The 23700-nt window shown below is 46.1% G+C and overlaps 2 protein-coding genes across 2 annotated transcripts in view; one reads left to right on the forward strand and one right to left on the reverse strand.

Moving 5' to 3' along the window:
* Nucleotides 1-8708, forward strand: part of LOC135916034 (solute carrier family 2, facilitated glucose transporter member 8-like) — a 32349-nt gene extending 23641 nt beyond the window's left edge. Inside the window, exon 3 of the mRNA XM_065449240.1 lies at nucleotides 8130-8708. Within this exon, the coding sequence (XP_065305312.1) occupies nucleotides 8173-8478 (306 nt within the window). The 5' untranslated portion in view covers nucleotides 8130-8172 and the 3' untranslated portion in view covers nucleotides 8479-8708. The remainder of the gene's footprint in view (nucleotides 1-8129) is intronic.
* Nucleotides 8709-8834: 126 nt separating this feature from the next.
* Nucleotides 8835-22005, reverse strand: LOC135916029 (alpha-tocopherol transfer protein-like). The gene is made up of 5 exons (XM_065449235.1): nucleotides 21761-22005; nucleotides 15469-15708; nucleotides 13336-13529; nucleotides 11825-11935; nucleotides 8835-10545 (listed from the first exon to the last, which is right to left on the reverse strand). Exons 1-5 carry the CDS (start codon nucleotides 21915-21917, stop codon nucleotides 10312-10314), a joined length of 936 nt encoding a protein of 311 aa, XP_065305307.1. The 5' UTR covers nucleotides 21918-22005; the 3' UTR covers nucleotides 8835-10311.
* Nucleotides 22006-23700: the final 1695 nt, after the last annotated feature.

The raw sequence follows: 23700 nt of genomic DNA on the forward strand, positions 1-23700 counted from the left end.
TTACTAGAGGGGGCACTGACGCTAATATCAATGGGAGCTGCAATCGGGGTGGTTCAGCCAGCATGGTAATTATAAGTACATGGATTTGCCTAAACTTCACCCTTCTGGCTTCAAACGGCTTGCTGAACTCATAGTTTTCAGCAAGGTACTGTAGTAAAAATAATTAAAGGAACATTATTAAAATTGCCCGACGGCTGCATTCGAACACAGGACACCTAGCACAGAAGTCCGATATTGAAACCATGACGCCACCGATGCGTGCACAGACAAGAGCCATAGACCGCCTTTATTAATTCCTCGCAGGCAAGTCGGCGTGTTGGGACGCTTGGTGCGTTTGGATTTGGCCACCTCTACAGGCTGAACCACTGCAATTAGTAGTCATAATGCATGTTCGCAGGGCCTTCTGCGCTTAGAAAAGTAGTTATTGCTCTCAAGTTTATGACAATGAAAGTAGATAAAGCGTAACGAACCAAGTCGCAAGCACGTCTTACGCCACAAACACCAAGATAAGGCAAATCCACGCACTTCTTAGATTTCCATGGCGGGTGAACGATCGTAGCACCGGAGTCCCTCTACTAATTAGTGTAGGGAACTGTAGGGAACTGTAGGGCAGGCGTTTAACTGATGCAACTCGTGTTTTCTCGACATGTGCAGGTGCCTGTCCTTTTTTGAGCATCAAGTTCCTCGGGAATTTCGCTAGGCAGAAAGCACGTGTGCACACAGTTGGCACCATTCACCGCTGAGCCATGCATCTCGAACGACTGGACAGCACTTGTCTCCGTTTGCTCGTGCGAAAACATGTCGCACGAACTGCGCTAGACGTTGGGCATGGCACAGCGCTGACGCTAGTGATGTACGCTGATGCACTCTCGAGGTCAAATGAAATGAGAACAGCGCAGCGCGGGACCGAAGCAAAACTGAAGGCGCAGTGAGCGCCCTCGGCGACTCGTCGGCCGATCTACAAATGCGCTCGTTTCTACGTCGAGTGCGAGGCTGCTCGCTCTATGCTGCGACGATGGTGCATAAATTTTTTTCCAATGCTTGCTTTTTATTATTTTTTGTTAACCCCGCTGCTGCCGCGCAATTCTCGGCTGCCGGTAATGTCATGGCTGGCTAGCGTCGTAGCCTCTGCTGCAGTGCAGTGCACTCCTGGGAATTTTTAATAGTTTTAAAGCTCCCTTATTGCAGAGCAATAAGGGCATCCCTACAGTCTACGGAAAGTAAAAAAAAAGATGATAAAGCAGTGACAGCAGGCTGCCGCGCTTATGTAGACGCCCAGCTAGAACCTACAAATGTATATAACATTACGAGGAAACACCAGAGGTGGACCGAACATCAATAAACAGGTATAAGCGTTCCTCATCAACACAGACCCCATCAAAAGGCTGTCCTGCAATTTTTGTCGTTCTAAAAGCAAATTTGCTCTGCAGAATGACGTATATGAAATTGCTTATAATTAGTTTATTTGAGGCAGTTATGTGCGCCAGGAACGAAATTGTTCCACCGTCATCTTGACAGCAGCGCTTGCCAGTCAAAACACGGAATTCCTAGATAATGCCTGCTCCTGCTGGAAAACGGCATGTTGGGAGCGCTCCTATTCAGAAAAGCAATAACACCTAAAGCACCGCAACGCAACCCCACAGCAGCTATGCGAAGGCCACGTCAGTTGGAACAATTAATCACGAGTCATTCCTAGCCTCGTACGGGCTGCGGTCTCCACCATGTGTAAAGTCAACTGTTCCGGATGTACTGGCGCCCGCTCACTCGAATTGTACAATTGTCGCTCTTCTAATAACGTATTATTACTCTTCGCGTAATTTGTGCAGTCGTCGTTATACCGTCGTGGTTGTTACATCTTTGTCATTCCTTCGAGGGGCACACACACACACACACACACACACACACACACACACACACACACACACACACACACACACACACACACACACACACACACACACACACACACACACACACACACACACACACACACACACACACACACACACACACACACACACACACACACACACACACACACACACACACACACACACACACACACACACACACACACACACACACACACACACACACACACACACACACACACACACACACACACACACACACACACACACACACACACACACACACACACACACACACACACACACACACACACACACACACACACACACACACACACACACACACACACACACACACACACACACACACACACACACACACACACACACACACACACACACACACACACACACACACACACACACACACACACACACACACACACACACACACACACACACACACACACACACACACACACACACACACACACACACACACACACACACACACACACACACACACACACACACACACACACACACACACACACACACACACACACACACACACACACACACACACACACACACACACACACGCACGCACGCACGCACGCACGCACGCACGCACGCACGCACGCACACACGCACACGCGCACGCACGCACGCACACACGCACACGCGCACGCACGCACGCACGCACGCACGCACGCACACACACACACACACGCCCGCACACACACACACGCACACGCGCACATACACAGAGACAGAGAAAGTAAAAGAATGAGAAAAGAAGCAGGAAAGGAAAGAGCAAGAAAGAAAACAAATGAAGAAGGAAGGAAGAAAAAAGGAAAGAAGGAAGGAAAATATCACGTTAGCTCCCTGCGTACTATATATAGTGCGTTATAATGTGTATGCGTACTAAAAGACTCGACTGGGAAACAACCCACAATCCGGACACCGTCAGACAAGCACCGCAACCCTTCAAGCTGCAGAGACCTGCGATGCTTGTTGGCGGAAGCGCTTCGAGCAGTAATCAAATCAGATTGCGTGCGGCACGAGGAAACGCCTCATTTCACGTTGCAGCTATTGTTGTGCCTGAGAAACAGAATGCTTCAACGCTTCTCGCATCATCTCTCGAAAGCAAGTGATTCGTGCGGCACGTGACAACCTTGGCCTCGATACGGGGTTGTCATGAAGCGCCGCCGGAGAGAAAGAGAGAGAGAGAGAGAGAGAGAGAAACACTGTACCGTATAATCATTGTCCGCTGTGGCGAAGGTTGACGGCTCTGATATGTACTAGGCGAATAGGGGCTTCCTCCGCCATTAATATCCACGCGTGTTGCATGTACAGTATACAAACGTATGTGTCAGACATGTTGCTGCAATACAAGGCCTCATGACGTTTACACAGCGCACGATCTCAAGTTGTTTATTCTGTTCATGCGAGTCTTTTCATTCTGGTCTGCCTCTCGATCAATCAGCGTCACGCGGTTTCACCGACAGAAGGTGCTAGAGTCATAAGTCATTTAAGGTGCCTCAAGTAGGACACTAGCGATCATAAATAAGCAACGTACTGAACACGCGCGACGGAGAGGAAGCTAGCTATGAAATCATATCGAACAGCGAAGAATAAAATCAAAAGACAAAAGCTCTCTGAATTATTCAAACAGAAGTGCCCTGCTGTTCGAAGTCATAAAACTTCTATATAGTCATATAACTTATATAACTATAACTATAGTCGTTACTGAACGCGAAGCCTATATAGGAAAATTTGCCCATGCATAGCGTGGGGAAATAGCACAATAAGTCAACTAGCTTTGCTGTCATGTCGCAGTATCCATCCAAACGTAAATGGGGACGTCGTAAACTGATTCGAGGCCTTAAGTTTTAAAGCTAGTAGGTGAAGTGCTCATGTATCTGCTAGAGGAGAACTAAAGTGTGGTTAACGGACTGTCGCCGCAAAGCTAGGAAACATGCAGATTGAGAAGAATACTATTTAGGACAATAAAATCCTTTAAAATTAGATGAGTTGTTAGCACGATGCATGGATATGAAAGAAAAAATCTGAACGTGTCATTACGATACAAAGAAAAAAAATGTTTTCGATGTGGAACATGTCACTACGCCATTTCAAAGGGGCGCTCATGAGAGTTGTGCCATTTATCTTGGAATACTGTGGTAAAGTGATTGCGGTCACCATAGCACTGTTTGCCGAAGCTTTCTTTGTATTTTATTGTTCGCAATAACGTGGCCGCTTTGTCCACCTCTGCTTCCGTTGCAAACTTTCCTTTGGGCATTCTAATGTAGCCGTACCCGTTTACTTATATTTAGGTGCACGTTAAAGAACCCCAGGTGGTCAAAAATTCCAGAGTCCTCCACTACGGTGTGCCTCATAATCATAAAGTGGTGTCCTATATATAATAAAATCGTGTTGGTGGCATGTTATAAAGCGCCGAGATGACTGCGAGGGACCTCTTGCGGCTGGACGTGTTGTGGATCCAAGCAGGTGTGTCTGATGAAAGGCACCTGTCCCCGGAAAGTTTCGACTGACGGCGAAAATTCATTCCAAGGAATAATTGTAGCGTTCAAACAATTTTACATGCGATATTCAGTGGATTGACAGATTGCTCCTTACAATATTTCGAATGGGCTCGGGCAAGGACAGGGCAGTATGGTACATAGTCATCAAGCCTGTACGGTTGGCCTCTTCGCGTGAAACTGCGCGTTGGGCAGAACCGAGGCCGGCCTCGAGGTGACAGCGCTCCCGTTTCCACTTCACAAAGCGGCCCTGTCGAGAGATCGAGGTCGAGCCGCGTATAGTTCGCGTCAGACATGCAGCATTTGCGTGACATCGTTTACCGCCGGTCGTGTTTTGGCTGCCTTTAGGGAAATAGCGTGCAACGCTGTAGTGGAGCCGCGTCGGTATCGCAGTTGTGAAGCATGCGTTACTACGCGTGTTCCGTGTCTATAATTACCGCGCCTCCAGGCCCCGCCCATCATTGCTGCCGACCAGCCTCTCGTGCTCTGTCACACAGGGTATGTCCGTCTACCGGCCATATACAGGGTGTTTCAGCTAACTTTAGCCAGAGTTTAAAAATATGCCGATGCACTCTAACACGAGATGCGGCCAAATGCATGTTGCTCACTTTTGTATGTAGTGTGTCACGTTATTTTTTTTATTTTGGTTAACAAGTTCATTAGTCAAGAATAATTAACCAACTTCCGAAGCAGCGAAGTTAGGCAAAAAATTCGAATTAGAAAGTTGGCGGTGAAGCGAGAGGCAGCATGTAGGTTAATTCGCTCGCTGCGGGCGCTGTCTTGAAATGGGCTGTATTACGGGACGGACGGACGCTTTTTCTCGCTGGGTAAGCACAGAAATACTTACGCATTCAAATAATGGCGGTGGCTGCGCTCGGAAATACAATATGGCAAGTTATAGAAATGGCCGGGCACCATTTAGGAAGAGCTACAATGCCGCATTTCCGTTCGTCAGATACCATTTTTTTAGCAGAAAGTTGCACATAGATGCGGGAAAGGGTCGGGGAAGAAATGAAAAAAAGCAACAACAACTAAAAATGGGATTTCCAGACCGTAGTTTAGTGTGAAATTGCGACTAACGACGCAAGCTTCAGTGTCACTAATTTCTGCAATCTCTGCGGCGAGTTCAAGAGGTAAACTACTGATACAGCGACCACTTTTCGAGGAACTGTCGAGTTCATTTTAAAGATAGATAGATAGATAGATAGATAGATAGATAGATAGATAGATAGATAGATAGATAGATAGATAGATAGATAGATAGATAGATAGATAGATAGATAGATAGATAGATAGATAGATAGATAGATAGATAGATAGATAGATAGATAGATAGATAGATAGATAGATAGATAGATAGATAGATAGATAGATAGATAGATAGATAGATAGATAGATAGGGAGGTAGGGAGGTTAACCAGAGGTAGTTCCGGTTGGCTACCCGGCCCGCGGGGAGCAGTAAGGGAATAAAAAGAGAAAGAGTGGAAGAGGGGAGAGAGAGAGAGAGAAAGAGAAAGAGAGAGAGAGAGAGACGAGCACAAACAAACCACGTACAGTATAGAACGGTATGGACCCGTACACCACAGGAACCTTAGTAACGCTTACACGGCCTTCAGCGCGGATGTTTTTTGGGATCACTGACCTAAAGATTTTACTTGTCATAGTGGACGATTGTCCAACTGGTCAAGCTCTCTGTACATCACTTGTCTCTGCGCACTATATCCCGGGCAGACACAGATAACGTGTGTGAGCGTCTCATCGCTGTTGCATGTGTTGCACGTGGGGCTGTTGGCCATTCCAATAAGGAAGGCATAAGCGTTCGTAAATGCAACGCCTAGGCACAGACGGTACAGCATGCTCTGTTCACGTCGCGTTAACCTAGGCGGTCGATGCATCTGTATATCCGGAGACAACGAACGCAAACACCACGCTATGGAAACGTTCGAGTTCCATAGGAGCAAAGTAAGTTCACTGGACATCAATCGCAGCCGAGCCGTAGCGTCTGTTCGCGAAAGCGCAATCAAGACACGTTTACCACTTTCATATGCAGATCGGGCGGCTTCGTCGGCGTGGTCATTCCCACTGATGCTCCAGTGTCCTGGAAACCACTGAAATATGATGTTGTGTCCCTTGTCATGGCTGCGATGATATATCTCTCGAACTTCCGAGGCCAGTTGTTCATTGGGTCCGTGGCGCATTGGGCTTTGTATGCACTGAAGGGCTGCGTTGGAGACACGAAAGACTGTCCAGTTTGTTATAACCTTGTTTAACTTAATAAGGAGGACGGCGCGCTCTTCTTCATCGTCTCCATGATCTTCCGTAGAAACGGGATCATATCCTACGAGATATAGAACCTCTTGAAATTGTCTTGAAACTGCTACAAATGGTTACAGACGTCTTGATCAACGGAAAGATTTCAAGTAGGAGTGCTTCTAAACATAACCTAAGCGCCTGAAATATAGTAGTATATATTCTATCTGCGGTAACAACCCACAACTGGTGTCAGGAGAGTCTATTTTGGTAAACGCATACAGAACATCTAACGGAAGACTTTTTAGATGTCTTTGTCTAAAAAAATGCCGAATGGCATGCTAGAATTTGGTCACCTTACATTCTCTCAGCGAAATGAAACAAGTAAACCAATCTTTGTCAAATTACAAATACTGCCCTTCGATTGTTTGCGCGAAATAAATATAGTCAAATGCGTTAGTAGCATCATAACAGACAATCATCCATTTTATTTATCAATATTACGTATACCAGCTCGCCCAACACGAAATAAAACTTTTTGCAACTTCAATGTACCACCGACAAGAAATATATATGGCCAGAGATTAGGGGAATTTATTGGCATAAAAGTATGGAATAACTTACCATTTGAGGCTAAATAAAACAAAAATGTATCACAATGGTTAAAAAAAAAAATACTACCTTCAGTAAATGTCCGCGGAACCTGTCTGAATATGTTCATCCCATGAACGCGACCAACAGTATGTACTTGTTTACAAATATGTTTTTTTTTATGCCAAGTTGCAAACGATATTTTTTTTCGTACTAACAAAGTATTCCTTTCAATCTATACTGTTTTTTATATGCTCTGTGCTCCCTATATTTATACTGTGCATTAATGTGTCACAGACACGCTTATTGCCAATTATATATTTGTATATAGCCCCACTACTAGCCTTTAGCTAACGGGTCATACAGCGTTTGCACACAATTTGTACTAACCTTGGAGAAAATAAACTTGAAACTTGAAGTAGGGTGACCGTCGGTGTTAACGAACAAACGACGTAATAATGGAGAAACGACCTCACAAGAAGCAACATAATAAGCTAGCTTCACTGTTCAATAATTTCGCACCGGAACTTCAACAATCAAGGGCGTGTTATCGTTTTCAAGCCAGGGCGCGCACACGACGCCTCGAAACCGCTCTTCCATGTTCGCGCAGCAGGGGCTGACAGCAGGAGCGGAACGCCGGTGTCACAGCGATCGCAGTGATTATCGCAGCGGTGTCACCATAGGCGTCACACTGTCAGCCACCACGCTTGCCATCACGTCAGCGGTAATCAAGTAGACAGGCTCCAAATTCGTCACGCATATCATTCCGTGCTGGAAACACTGGGAGGCAGGAAGTTGGAAACAAAAAAATCGGCCGCTGGCCCACGCAGTGTCGTGGTCGTGGGTTCGGTTGACCCGCTCACCCGTGCAGCCGGTGGTCGCCCGATCCGGCCAGTGCGACCAGGTGGGACGTCATGGGCTCCGTCTGCCTGCTGGTGCTGGCCTACTCGGTGGGCCTGTGCCACGTGCCTTCGCTGGTGGTCAGCGAGCTGCTGCCCCTGAAGCAGTGGCGCTACCTGAGCGCCTCTCTCCTCTGGGTTTGGCGCTGGCTGGTCGCCTTCGTGATGGTCCACTTCGACAAGGAGCTGCTGAGGGCCGGCGACTTCAGGAGCATGTCGTTGGCGTTCGGCTTGGCGGTGCTGCTGGTCGCCGCGGCCGCTGTTCCCTTCGTGCCGGAGACCGAGGGCCGCACGTTGGCCGCCATTCACCGCGACGAGTGAAGACGTGACCCGGCGCGGGTCTTATTCCCCGCCGACGCTGCGTCGGCCTGTCGCAATGATTAGTTTCACTTCGTGCCTGCTCACCGAACTTTATTAACTGTGCCTTACGGATAGAAAACGGTTGTAGTGTCTTTTTTCCTTTCACGTATTTTGTATTTACGGACTATGCTGCGCATTCGAACCATGTCTCCTGTTCTTTGGTCAGCACGTCAAAACACTGTAGCGCTTTATCAGGCTTCCAGGTACGAGTTCTATATTTTAGCAGTGGTCACTGTAACGTATACATGCTGCATGCGCCCCTTTATTGAAAACAACCGAATCGCTGACTTTAGCTAAACGGGTGAGGCTGAAAAACGAACATTACTTAGCGCGTCCCGGCTATAGCTCCAATTTTTCGTTATTGCGTGACGCATTTTGCGAATGACCATATTTCGGACGCGAGTTGCAAATGAACTTGCGGAAAACAACGCTAGACCGTTGTGGTGTTGAGTTCTTGTTTAAAGGAGCATCATATGAAGGAAGAAGAAACAGAAGCGTATGTAAACGTGAGACGGACATGACCGGTTTACACACAGCACTCTTTCGGCTTCGGCGTACTTGTCCTGTCAAGCTTACATGTGCGCTGTTTCATAGAGCATTTCTTCCCATCATTTTGCGGGATAACGAACACGTTTCCCGAAGCCTGTGTTTGCGCACAGTTTTTGAATCATCAGTTATGCATCATCCATACCACCTGGAGGTGCAAGCTGGTAAATTGCTAGGCAAACTTCAGCAGCTACTTTGAGTTAATTCGGGCTACACCCACTTCGGAGCGCTTTACCAATTATTCCTACAGTCGACCTTGTACTCGCCCCTTCTCGTCTCTTTGTAGAAGCCACAAACGAAGAAAGCGAGAAAGAGTAAGGCTGACCTAATAGAGCGTGGAGCTGGCAGTGCTCAGAGCCGGTTAGCCGCTAATGTGTCTGCGAATTGGCGCTGTGCTGAAACTGAATGACATTGCATTAAGGCGCTAACCGGGCACTGACTACAACTACCCTAGGAATTGTGTCTATCAACTGTGCATTCCTTTGCGACAGCGCCCATCAAAGGAAGCCAGAATGTTCGAAGTTCACCATTCGCATCGCATTCAGTGTTCACATTCCCTGATTGACAGCCGCTGTTGTCTATACAACCGATAGCGAGTAACTAAAAAAATATTTGCCAGTTAAGCACTCTGGCTAGCTATTACTTGGGACATTCGATGGCGCCATGTTAATTCCAAGCGAGTTTCCGTGGAGTTGATACTCGAAGGTAAGTTTAGGTGACGCATGATACTGTGTATTTCTATCGAAAAATATTTTTCTTGATGGCCATGTAAAAAAGCACCGCATTTTTGGGGTGTACGTTCTGCTGCGCTTTTGTTGTGCACCTTTTTCTGCAAAGGAGCACAGCTTGACTCCACGAGTTCTTTCGGGACAAACAAAATTACTTGCACTACGAAACTCGCAGATCAAGTGGTAGAACTGCTTAGCCGCAGAAACAAAAGAGCGTTGGAACCTGAACAGAGTTAGAAAAAATTCGAAAGAGGCTGCAAAAACACTTCATGTTAGGTACAAACCATTAGGTTCATTGCTTGTGTTCATAAGCAATAGACTATTCATTCTTGCCGGCTGGAGTTCTGCATTAATGAAAAGAACATATGTCCGCGATTCCTTGCTCTTTCACTCTAGCGCTGCTGATTAGTGTCGTACTGATTTTATTTAGCCGTAAAACGCGGTGCTTGCTGCGATGCACGTAAAATGTTGTGCCTTACAGCACCCGCGCACTGAGTGATTGTGAGTGTTGATGATGCAGTCACAACGATGTGAGCTCCTGCTTGAGTTCCTCACTGTCAGGCGGCAAATCGTCCTGGTCTTTCATGGGGTAGCCAAAGCGGTTGGCGGCAGCAAAGTCCTTGGACTCGGCGTCCACTCGCTTCCAAAATGCGTCGTGGTCGATAGGTGGTCCTTGGCCTCCGTACTCTTCCGGCAGAATCTTCGGAGAGATCTCCTCATGGAGCTTCTCGAAGTTGTCTCCGTGGAATCGAATCTTGGGGATAAAAGAGTGCAAGGCACGAAAAAAAGGAAAGTAAGTTTCCTGCAGCGTAGATTTAATTGTTCACAAATGACAAAATACTCAATAATCATGAATCTTACACTTAAAACGTGCTCTACATCGAACGCTAACACCTCCGCATTGCTTATATAAGGGGAAACGACTTCAACGAAGCCGCAAATTATTTTCAAATGCAAAAAAAAAAACTGAAAAGACAGTAAACGCACCGCGCAAAATTTCTAGGTTATAGTTTAAGATGGAAGGAAAAATGCAACAATATTTTACGTGTGCTCAATTTGTTAACCACGGATAGATTTCATTAAAGTAATTGCGGCAAAGCCGTTAGGCTAGCAATCACACAGATTTTCAATTAACAACGTTGACATTTCTTTGTCACAAACGGTAGGCACCTCTAGCGGCATGTCTCACAGCTACAAGAGTACTCTGCTATGACTCCAATCCAACAGTCGCACGCGGCATGCTGCTGCGAGTCCCGATGATGCTTTTTGCCTTTAAGACTCGCGAAAACTTATAAGTACAGCTGCATGCAGCAAATGCGGTTTGTATGAAGCAGCGAGTGGACATGTTGGCTCAGGTCTGGCCATGTCTGGGTTCTGTGTCTCTTGGGCCGAGCTGTATTGACGGCCCTTTTGTTAGCTTCAGCATGGAAAAGCTGAATTTTCGGGAGTTGTTCGCAACGTGCCCATTCGCTTTGTACGCGCAGACTTCTACTCTGAGCCTTGTCTTTACCTACTCTAGCGCTACAAATGATTTCTACGTGGTGCAACATTTTGTCGAAGTTGTCCTCTTAAACGCAATTATCGAAACCGGTAAACAGATAAAGAAACTTCAAAACGCGATGCACCGAGCCCGCAGGGCCATCAGCATAATGAAAGAAAGGGAGACAGAAATATGAAATGCGAGTCGTAAGATTAACATTAACAGTGATATGCGCCAAACACATCAAGGTCGTCATCAGCTACTCTCAGCAACGCACTACCGTTACATCTCCAGCCTCAATCAGTTACTTATTTAACATCAATGCTGAGCGGCGGTGTTCTTTTTTTTTCGTGTTTGCAAAGATAAGATAAACTGGTTATAAAGGGAGGCTCAGCAACTTGAATGTCTTAGTATACGGGCCACTGAAGCCGCGGCACCGTTTCATTCAAGGCGCTTTGTGCAACCGATTGTGCAATTAAGCAAAACTCCACCCGATTAACCACGCGTATAGTTTAATTAGTAAAGTAGAAAGAGAGTACGTCAGTTCGCTTACCCTTTCGGCCAGCTTCGCCTTGAGGAAAGGCTTGGTGAGCGCAACAAACATGTCGAACGCGTAGGATTGTCTCACTATGTGCACTGCCTTCATTCTCATCGGCATGCAATCCTGGAACGTAAAAAAAAAAAGATCTATTACACCATGCGGGTGACCGATGACAGTTGACATACACGGAGAACATATCTCAGTCTGCACTTTTCTTGAGGCGTGTGAGCAGCATGCCGTCAACGCTTCATTTCCCCCGAAATCTGGAGCTGCTACGTGGCGAGTTTCATTGCAGGTCGTGCACACCTGTGTGTCGAAACATCGAGAGACAGCTCGCGATCGCGTTTTTGATCACGGCCGCGGCGACCACATTTCGATGGGAGCCAAATACAAACGGGCTCGTGTGCTTACATTTAGGCGCCCAAAAAGGCACCCCGGGTGGCCAAAATTAATCGGCGATCCCCCACAACGGCGTGCCTCATAATCAGATCGTGGTTCGGGCAGGCAAAATCACAGAATATATATGCTTGAACAGTCATCGTTAACTCTCTCTTAACTCTCGCTTTTTAGACAAACGTTGAAGCCCATTGAAGTCGCATCGCTGTGGTTGAAGTAGCGTGCGCAATCCTACAAACTATTAAAATCAGTGTTTTTTTTGGGGGGGGGGGGTGGAACAAACAAACGAGATATCAAAGTATTCCGAACGGCTTTCTCAACACTCACCCTTAACCAGTATTTGAGGCACGGGTAAAAAACATAAATACAGGTACTTTTATTCGGGCATGCATAAATTTAGAGTTTCGTCGTGCGGATGCACAACTGATTAGGTGCAGGATTTTCTCAATATTTCCATACGCGTTTTGGCAGATTAAACGCGGTGTTCGGGAGCCTCCAATGTTGTAGCCACACGCAGAAAGACGGGCTCGCCCTGTCATAGTGTACCGATTAATGTAGCACGTCCTCGAATTTCAGTGAAGATAGCAAAGTAACGTAGAATGCGCAATGACGCCCGTATAGACTGGGGGCAGCAGGATAGCCGTGCCTTTCGATATCACAACCGACAAGCGCTCTCGCTGTTGTTGCCGCATCGAAGTGTATTTAAGTTTCGAGGGTACAAGTTCGCCTGAATAAACAGTTCGCTGTGTCTAGGGTCTTTCTACTTCCTGCCTCCTCGTCTTGCATCACTTTACCGCGAAATTATTATAACTAACAATTCAAACTTCAAAGCCTTAGCTGCCACGTCATTGCACTATATATGCTGAAGCAAATGAGCTTTACAAGCTGGATTCGGGTAGTTTTCGTCTTTATTCAACCATAGCTAATGGGAGTACTTCTAGCAGTCTGCCTTAGAGATTATTTTACTTCGCGACTATCTAATATCCATCAAGTGCGAGCAGTGTTTACGGAGATTAGCTTGTTGCTACCTGGGAGATCTTGTCGTCACGCATTTAAGTACCTGAACTTTGCTGTAGAGACTGTTTCTAGAGAGGGAAATGAATCCCGCATTGACTGGGTGTCCGCACCTGGATATATTCTAGGGCTCTCCTGATGAGGCCGAAACTCAGCGATAGGATCTTGTCGGCCGTAAATTCGGCGTAGTCCACCAAGAGCACAACTCCTAGGACCTGTGCTGCTGGGTCGGCCGCAATGTGTTCCATGCAGATGAGCCACGTGCACTGAAGGTCTTCGTAAGGCAGCTCGTTCGGCATCCATACACCTGGAGTAATAAAAGGTATGTATATAATATCATTCTTTCATAACACAGTCAGAGGTCCTTATGGAAGCTATTAACTTGCAAGTTATACTTCGTGTTTCTACTGGCGTGTAATACGAACATCTGAGATAGCTGACCAAGCAAAGTTTTCTTTGAGATGTTTGTGCCATCTTGCCTGGAACCGTTCACTTATACCACGAAAACAATACCAAGAAATATCACAAAATAATTGCGTTTCTTGCCACACACAATACATCTCAAAACTAAAGAATAAAGAAGATGCAAGTGAAAAAAAAGATGCACATGACTGTTTCATGATCTCAAAGTCAAGAGCTGTCATACGCTGAGTACATGCCAGATGACGCCCCAATACCGGGCTCTAGCAAGCACGGAGGTTTCACCAATTCGTGCAGTACCTCCGTCTTGCTAGGGCAAGTTCGTCAGCATGCGTTCATGAGCAAGCGCACTTATACGTAAGCTGCAGCAGGTGCAAGAAAGACGCGCGTGCTACGCTTTTCAGCCGTTGTTCTAAGCGAAGGGCCTTTAATTTTTTTATATATTTGTTTCTTCGAAGTTCAGTAATTTAAGCAGCCGAAATTTTATTTATTAGGCTTGGTGCGACGACACTTCTGAACAACGATGCGATGTGAAAGGCTGTCGACGATAGGAGCGCAAGTCGGTCTAGTGCCTTTTCTCTCTCTCTCTCTCTCTCATAGACAGCACAAACGTTCACGTGGTAGGAAAGAATCATAAGTTCTTGTCGTAGCCAGAAATGAAGTTTCGCGGAGAGAGTGTGATATATAGGGCATGCAAGAAAGCAATGCAAGTAGTTTAACCAATGTCGGACCCGTTTGGCTACCCTGTGCTTACTCCATAATTAAAGCGTGGAGAACATTGCGACATATTCAGGGTCAATACGTGATGTAACCCGCCGTGGTTGCTTAGTGGCTATGGTGTTAGGCTGCTGAGCACAAGGTCGCGGGATCGAATCCCGGCCACGGCGGCCGCATTTCGATGGGGGCGAAATGCGAAAACACCCGTGTACTTAGATTTAGGTGCACGTTAAAGAACCCCAGATGGCTGAAATTTCCAGAGTCCTCCACTACGGCGTGCCTCATAATCAGAAAGTGGTTTGGGCACGTAAAACTGCATAATTTAATTAATATGAGATTTAAACCCAGCTCGCTCTTTCGCCACTTGCGGCTACCTACAAAGGCAACACAGTTATACCGCAGTCAACGAATTCATCTCGGCAATTTCTTATTCCATATTGTTTGAAGATCTTGTACTAAATCTGCAGAGGCGACAAAGAACGCTGAAGGCCTATTACGCACTTTAAAGTATTTACCTTAATTTACATATTTGAGCAGCTATTTCACAAATTTCTTATATCCGAAGAAAGCGCACATTACCACGCTGACTTTAGAAAGTAGTAAAAGCTGCTCCGACAGGAGCTTTCTTCGAAGATTTCAGTTCATAATATTTCCTGATTTTCTTGGGCAATTTCCGGTTTTCGCAGTGGTTAGCTGCTTTCCAGTGCTGTCTGTCTACTGAAGGCGTACCCGCCGTGGTTGCTCAATGGCTATGGTGTTGGGCTGCTGAGCACGAGGTTGCGGGATCGAATCCCGGACATGGCGGCCGCATTTAGATGGGGGCGAAATGCGAAAACACCCGTGTGCTTAGATTTAGGTGCACGTTAAAGAACCCCAGGTGGTCAAAATTTCCGGAGTCCTCCACTATGGCGTCCCTCATAATCAGAAAGTGGTTTTGGCACGTAAAACCCCAAATATTATTATTACTGAAGGCGTCGTAATCTACGTCAAAGGTGATAGTGCCTGCAGCAAGAGCAGTAGTCTGCCCGCAATGATTTTCCCAAGGCTTGTTTGAAGAAAAAATTGACGCTATAAAACACAATTTGGCTGCATTACGACATATAACTTGCCTGCTTTACAATAAATTATGGGACGCCCATGAACGTCTTTCTCGGGCATCACCATAACCAGCTTGCGGCCCGCCGGCGGCGCCTTCCGCGGCAAAAAGTCCCGGAAGATGGACACGCAGGAAGCTCTGTTCCGGTAGTAGTTGCGGATAGTTTGAAGTGCGCCGTCCACGTCGTACTTGCGTACCCGCAGAAAACGCAGCAGGAACTTGGGATCTTTGTTTGCGTTGAGCTCCGCTTCCGCTGTGGCACAGAAAGCGAAAACACGGGGTGTGAGTTTAAAATGAGCTGAAGATTTGTGCCTGTGTCAAGACTTGTTCGGACCTTCAAGGAACGTCGGTCGAGATTACTCGTGACCATGCTTCGCTATTGAAAACAAAACGTACAGGTTTCCAGCGGTGCTTTAGAGATATAAAAGACCCAATAAACCTGGGGTTGCATTTGCAAAACTCCTATTACGTAAAGTTTTCTGATTTACCGGATGGGCCGACGTGATGGGCGATTACTGCAGTGGTGGTCAATCGTGGATGCCACGTAGATAAAAATTTGGAGGACGCTTAAGCTTCGCCTTTAAGAGTGGAACGCGATAGCGTTCAAGGACCCCTGACTGCTTTTCATCCTTCCCGGCAACTGTAGCTTATGTAACCGTAAAGTTTACCGGGAAACGCTGGCGGCGAAGGCTATGCACGAAGCCAAGCTTTCTGGTAGAAACGCGGCTTCTTGCATGGGTCGATCTCCTGTTATCGTTTCGCACTTCCAATATTTCAGTCTGAGAAGAGCTAACATAAAGGACATGAGCTGTTGTGTTTTTTTTTTCATTACACTTGTTTGTGGGCTGCCGTTCTCAAAATTCCCAGGAGAAACTTTGTAAAGAATAAAAAAAAAACATGTTATGAGAAACTTTGGTCTTAGAGAAGTTATTGGGCATGCGTGGTTTGGAATTTGGTTCGAAATTCTTTATGCCGAAGCGACTTCTCCGACCCTGGACGCCGGACGTGGGGTTCGAGACGCCGAGGCCGGGCTTTCTGCGACACGGGCCCTTAACGCTTTCGCGTTGAAAGAAGCTTTGTCAATACGGGACCCTACAAAATGTTCTTACGCTATAGAATTTGTCTTAAAGGCAGATGACAGTCAATGGCATTGTCGGACGTATTACTAGCGAAGGCACCTGGCCAATAGTAAACAGCATTTACGAACGAAAAGCTTTACTCATACGTCCTCTGGGCCCGAATTCACAAAAACGTTTTTATACGCTAAAACTGTTCATCAGACCAGTTGCGAGCCAATTGGATGTTAGACATCATTAGTAAACGCGGCTCGCCTAAGGAAAACGGCCCTTACGAACGAGAAGGCTCTGTGTATTCTGCCACTGCAATTTATAACTTACTAATCAAAGAGGTCAATCGTGGCAGGAAGCCTGCACTTGTTTCCAAGTTACGGAACCTAAGATAACTTCAGATAGCTCGTTGTTAGGCTACGTGGTTCGTGCCGTAAAATGAAAATCAATCAACTGGAATCTGAAGACGGGTGAACAGATGTAGAAGGAGTAGACAGGACAGCTGTTAACCTGTTTAGGTCAGCTCGCTGAGTATTGCTCAAGGTGGGCAACGTTAAAATTAAAGAGCTGTTTCGAAAACTGCTGAAAAATCTGGGGCAGAATTCATTAAACCTTTTTGTTCGTAAGTGCCGTGTGCGATTGGCCGGCCGCCTTTACTAATAATTTGTCTGGCATTGCTACTGGCTGGTGCGTACTCTTGCGACCATTTCCAGCACGAGAATGCTTTGTTGAATATTGGCCTATAGTATTACTCTTTTGTTGACTAACTAAGCGTTGTTATAGGAAGGCACCAGTTCTTGTGTTCACAAAACACATTACTTTAGAACGCGCAAGTTGGTACGGATTCACGTTACTGAAAGGCAGGCGTGCAAATAAGGACGCATGTAATGACGAAAACAACAACAACAACACAAGCCCCAACGTTCTTGCTGCTTTTTTCTTTATCTTATTTGTTCCCGCTTTCGCACGCTTGCGTTCAGTAAATCAGCTCTATCAGTGCCGGCTTGTGGCATATCAAGTTTATATAATTCATACTGACCTTTAATTCGAAACAATTTTGAAGATTTGGTTGCCTCATACTGCTACCATGATGAGCATCTTGGAAGGACACGTGGCTCTTTGAAACACTTTCGTTTCCGTGTGAGGCATTAAACCCGGAGAATGCGGCCCCTTTCAGTTGAAAGGTTCGAACATCGGCATTCAGAATTGTCAAAGTTGTCACAGCGTAATCAGAATTATCTTCAATGCGGCTCTGATGCGAGAAAGTGGCAGTCTCGCCAGAATTGCAAACCATTTACAGTGATAGTAAGGTTGAGCATTTCACTTGTACTATTTCGTTTGGAGGCCCCTACCCTGGGATTCAGCCGCTGGCATGTTCCCTTCGCAGTTCAGAATTTCTGTACTAATGATTATCAATTATTTCTATTATTATGGCTTTAATTGCAACACTTAATTTCACCACAGCATTGACTAGATTAACTTGCCTGAATGATATAATTATTAGATGTGAACTGTCACGCAACAGGAAGCGACAACCATCTGTCGCAAGTAAGACGAACCAAACCAACTCTGCCAGCATATACAGGCCTAAAGAGGTTATCTCGCCTCACAAATTCAAAGGTACCGGACCATGCAAATGTTGCAAATTGTAGCAAAGGAAACGTGGAATATAATTCCTGGCGCAATGAAAAATCTGCAGTACATAGAATATCTTTGTATTTAGGAACAGGTTACAGGTGGTTGCTCTTCCAAATATAGAAAGGTGATGCGGAAAAAAAATTATCGGCAATACGCTGGAATGCCAGGTACCCGTTCTCGACAGTAACGTACGCTAAGCTTGTATGCGTCTAAAGGAACACCTTGGTATTTTGGTGGCACGCATGTCCATTCAATACTAGCATAGTGACTTCGCGTAAGAATCCACAAATAAAACCGAACATCCAATATCCATAGGAATCTTGGATATTGCCCCTATGGCAATTCGTTAAGCTTCGGCGCATCACACCACTGTACCTCAAAGGGCAGTACCTTCATATATTTATATTTCAAAAGATCAACCTAGTTTCAAGAAGTTTTTTTATCAAGGTCTATAGGGTTCTTCCTTTTAATAACGTATGCATTTACCACACTTACTCGGCACATAGTTCTGCGTTATAGCAGCATTTTGTCTCTGACCTAAACACTGATATAACGCAGGATTAAGTGCTGAAGAGGTGCTATAAATGCCTATGTTAATAGAAGGAAGTACGTTTTCGACGTTTCTATTACAAATTTGTTTTAACTCGGTTAATATTTTGTACTATAACGTTTTTAAATGTTGCCCACTGAGTTACGCTGCTATGTTGCAGTGAAGTTCAACAGATTGCCGAAGGGGCGACGCCTAAAATTCCCGAATACGACAATAGATGGCTGCACAACCAAGACTTCGCTAGTTCAGCGAAACTATTCCACAAAAGTCAACGAAGTAACACTTATTGACTTTTTAAATATTTCCGGTTCGGTATGTTGGCTCTCTGGTTGGCTTGAATTTGGACTGTCATGATCATCGATGGCAACCAGCACCCTTTCGAAATGTAATAACTTAAGACCTTGCTAAGAACGGTTGGGAAGAGATAGATAGATAGATAGATATATAGATAGATAGATAGATAGATAGATAGATAGATAGATAGATAGATAGATAGATAGATAGATAGATAGATAGATAGATAGATAGATAGATAGATAGATAGATAGATAGATAGATAGATAGATAGATAGATAGATAGATAGATAGATTTATCTACAGAAAGGCAGGCACTCAACATCGGGGAAAAGGGATGGATAGGAAAAGGGCTTGTTAATGATGATGATGGGGGTGGTGGTGATTATGATCATGATGATGAGAGAAGGTGCGTATATACAAGTTCACAGCGTTGCGGCATCTATAAAGCCGTGCGTCTCGCCCAGTGGCTTCTGGAAGAGTTATAACGGTACTTTTACGCAGCGCTAAAAACACAGGGACAGAGACACATAGTACACATGACACATGTATCCGACATCTGCCTGACATATACACATATGACTGACACATGACACATAGCACATGTGCACATAGCGCTGCTTTCCCAACCATCCGACCATGAACCAACTCGCCAAAGTTCTGCTTGCTAAGAACACATATCGTCGGCCCCCGGCTACATGTAGTGAAAAAAGGTTGCACCGCTTGATCCAATAAAAGGTTGCCATGATTTGAATGGAAACTGATGCTTGCACCAGCATCTGCAAGTGGTAGTAAGTCGCCTGGTCACGCCGACAAGCCAATATAATAATTAAAAGAAAGGGCACCGCACCAAATCGAGCATTTTCCGTTGGTGTAAATATTTCGTGCGATAGATAGTTTTTATTTTTGCCCGCTTTTCCTCTAATCGACGGAAAATACAGAGTATTCAGCGTACGCGCTCCATGCAGCACGTCGACGTTGCGACCACCGACCTATGCACGCACGTAAGCAGTTGTGTAACATTGAGTTTCAGAAAGACGGACTGTGTGGCAACGCACGCTTAAGATGCGAAGCCGCAGATGCGTAGCCATTAAAGTATTTTTTTTTGCAGTTTGTACATGAAATGTGCCTCTGCTTCTAGCCGTTTCTTCCCTTCGATGCATACATTATCGACGTTGATGATACCGAGCGGTTTTCCTGTTACCGAACATCCTGGTCAGTACTCAGCCTTTAATATCCCGCTGTCAATGAGCATTGATTTCGCCCGAATCGGTGTTCGCCGTAGCTGGAAATGAACGAGGACTCTGTTTTGACCGTTTTGCACCACGTAGATGTATGCGGCATTTTAAAAAATGTACGCTAGTTCATATCTTTCGCAATTATTTCAAGTCATGTAGAAGAAGCTCTAATGTCGTGTTATGTAGGCTTGCTCCTACCTACTCGATAGCACATTGCTTTCCTAACGTTTGTCCCTACAAACGCTACAAAAACGGAATAAAGAAAAACTACATATTCTAAGCAACTCATATTGCTTAGGTAGACAGAGTCCGCGTCAACATAGTAAAAGAGCGAATTCCTCACTGCGGCTAACAGTGTGTCACATTTGACAGTTAATACATTGCACTTTGTGCGGCACCCTTGCTAATGTTTCCAGAAAACAACAAACTATGGTCATTCCAACAGATCATATTGTAAAAGCGCTATAACCCCGCAATCCTTCTGCTTATTCTACCAATCTGTACACGGCGTTACAGGCAGATGCGACGGCTAGCTAGTGAATCCACAAGAAAAATTCCGCCTCCATTATAGACCCTTTTCTCCACTCCTGTTCTGTACCCCAGACAACTTCCTCTGCTGCATTTTTGACAGTCAAGTTAGCCAAGAAAATAGGATTATTTTGTTGCACAGTATGCTGTGGGCACATATTCTTGATGTGTTCAGATAAGAAGAACGTGTGCCATGCATCGAGCTCATGTATGGATTATTTTTATTGTACTTTACGGTACAATTCACTTGTCGAACACTTCAATTCTACAGCAGAACTGGTGCCAGCTGGACAGTTCTATAAATTTAGAGACTATTCTAACATGCCCTTTTCCAGAGGGCTTAACTGGAAGTCTTCTGGCAACTCTGTTGGTACTCTAGAGGAGGGTCTGTAGCCAACGTTGCGCAAGCACTACCACCACTACAAGGCCTCGCACCGTCACAATAAATGTAGCGTCCACGTTCGCGACCGTTACGTTTGTGCTTCGACGCTACGGTGCACATTCGCGGCGTCCATACGCTTGCCCGCAACCCGCGTTGACGAAGCCAAACGTTACTGTGATGTTTTGAACAGTGTTTGCCTTAATGTCGATTACGAGCACATACTGTGTGGCAGATACAATGGACAGGGCGCCCACGCATCAAGTACAGACTCACCGCGCGCACGCGTTCGTCACGCGCGCATGCAGGTGTGCTGGAGTGGAGCATACATCCTCATTATGGTAGGTCTTTCACCTGGAGTAAGCGCATTACTGAAATCCTGAACTTAAAATGCGTCAGAAAAATTGTATACGACTTACATACTATCTGCGGACATGAGAGAATCACACTGTAATTTGAATATACGAGAAAACGTAATATTGTTACACGCAAACTAAAATAAAAAAAAAAACGTTTGCTGTGGCTGTTTCCTTTTTGGTGACCACAGACCCAAAACTTCCGACCAACTAGCGGCTAGCGACCTCACTGTAAAACATGCCACTCATTTTCACCTTCCAAGAGCTGCGTGAGCTTCTCGAGCGCATCCTGTCTCTTAGCTTGTGTCTCGCCCAGCTCTTCTTCCGCTATCCGCTGCAACTTGAAAGGTAGAGCTCCCACCGAAGTGTCGTGCACGTCATCGACGGACTTCTTGGTGTACACGCCGGACATTGTGAGGCGTGGACGGTGGCGGCCGCAGCAGAAGAGTCAGCGCACCTGTGTGTCACTCTCGAAAGCCGGGAAACCTTGCGAGAGTGGGAGTTGCCTTAGACTGCGCGGATGAAACGGTCACACGTGACCATGCAAAGATCCCTCCCCCCCTCCCTTTCCACTGAAGACGCATACAGCAGGCTCCGGGGAACAGGTTACAGGGAGAGGGTAGCGAGAGCGAGTCGCAGTGAAGGTGGCAGCCTTGAAAGCTGTTGTCGCAGTGCCTGATGCATACTTTAAATGAATGGGCAATGAGGGCAGGTGGAATTCCCTGAGCGCTGTGTCCTGCTTTGCTGCGCGCTAAGCCTTGCTCCAGGTCAGCAGGCTGCACTGCGTGGGTAATCTGGATCGTATTGATTGGGCTTCATGTAATTCGGGTACGCGCGGTGCATGTTATGCGGCCTTGCATTGACGTATCAGTAGGCCACTTTTATTTGTCCCTAGATGTGAACGCTGCATGCGGCTTCTCCTCAGTGGAAGAAGCTGATGTTGCCCTTACCGATCACTGTCTTATATGCTAATCAATACCTTTGCAATATGCAGCAGCGAAGCAAACCGACATGCGTTATTCCACAGTACATAATTATGTCTGGCAGCAGCTACTTGTGTTGCGCATTGTCTCTCAGTGGCACGTTTGCCTCGTGAAGCCTCTTTGAAGTGGGAGACGCTCTAGGCCAGTAACAAGGCACATGGACCTTTCGCAGGGAAAGGTGACTAAGCGAGCGTCTGTGGTAGTTTTCGTGAGCGCAATCACAAGTGCTCCATGGACTCCAAGTCCATGGACTTGCTTGTATGTTCAATAGTTCCTAGATGACCAAGCGTACTTGCACTTTCAGCCGTGACGTCACGAGAGGAGCCCGAAAGCTCGTAGATTTCAGCAGAGGCCACGGGAGACGGTTAGCACGATCCTCTTTTTACGTGAAATGTCTTTTAATTTTAGCGTTATCCGGTCTAAAAGACGTCAAGGTCAGTCCACGCAGATATACTGTTATGTTAGAGGTGCTGATGTGTGCTGCTACCACCTGTTACGTCCAGTAGGAAGTATCATGTGCACTTACGCTAGCCTGTTGCCTGGAACGCTAGCCTGTTTTCAAGTTCCAGCTTTTATTGAAGCTAACACTGCATTGTCGATTACAGGTGCAGTAAAAAAGAACATGCACGCAGTTTCCATCGTAATCATGCTGTCGTCATTGAAGAGTGATTACCACGGCGTTGTCGCGCTGTCGTCGTCATGGCGTCGTCGTCATACACTCCTCGTGATGGATTCGTTGTTATAGCGTCGTGGTGCTGCCATTGTGGTCGTTCCATTGTCCTCATTCCAGCTTCGTCACCAGGTTCTTATAATACAGTCGTCGTCACGCACTCGTCGTCATACAGTCGTTGTCATCTATTGTGCTTATGTAGTCGTCGTCGTGCTGTCGTCGTGTACTCGTCTTCAGAAACGTCATCCACTTCTCGGGATGCCGTCGTCGTCGTCATATCGAGGTCATTGCTTTTTCGTCATTCCATCCAAATCGCGCTGTGGTCATTTAACCGTTATTATGCCGCCGTTGTCACACAATTGTTGTCATCGTGTCGTCGTCGTGACGCAATTGGGGTCGTTTCGTCATCGTCATTCCCCCACTTCGTCATCCGATTCCCATCGTGCTGTCGCCATCACATCATCTTCGCCACATATGCGTCGTCAAACAGCCATCTTCACGCCACCATCGGCATCTATTCGTTGTCATCTAATTGTCCTCGT

The sequence above is a fragment of the Dermacentor albipictus genome, chromosome 4, assembly GCF_038994185.2.
Source record: "Dermacentor albipictus isolate Rhodes 1998 colony chromosome 4, USDA_Dalb.pri_finalv2, whole genome shotgun sequence".
Classification (NCBI taxonomy): Eukaryota; Metazoa; Arthropoda; class Arachnida; order Ixodida; family Ixodidae; genus Dermacentor; species Dermacentor albipictus.

Excerpts from the sequence above, each read along its gene's own strand:
- LOC135916029 (XM_065449235.1), bottom strand. The coding sequence starts at position 21,917 with ATGTCCGGCGTGTACACCAAGAAGTCCGTCGATGACGTGCACGACACT. Across the intron at positions 13,530-15,468 it reads CATAATTTATTGTAAAGCAG|GTGTATGGATGCCGAACGAG; the intron begins GCAAGTTATATG and ends TTATTACTCCAG. Across the intron at positions 10,546-11,824 it reads AGGCGAAGCTGGCCGAAAGG|ATTCGATTCCACGGAGACAA; the intron begins GTAAGCGAACTG and ends TTTATCCCCAAG.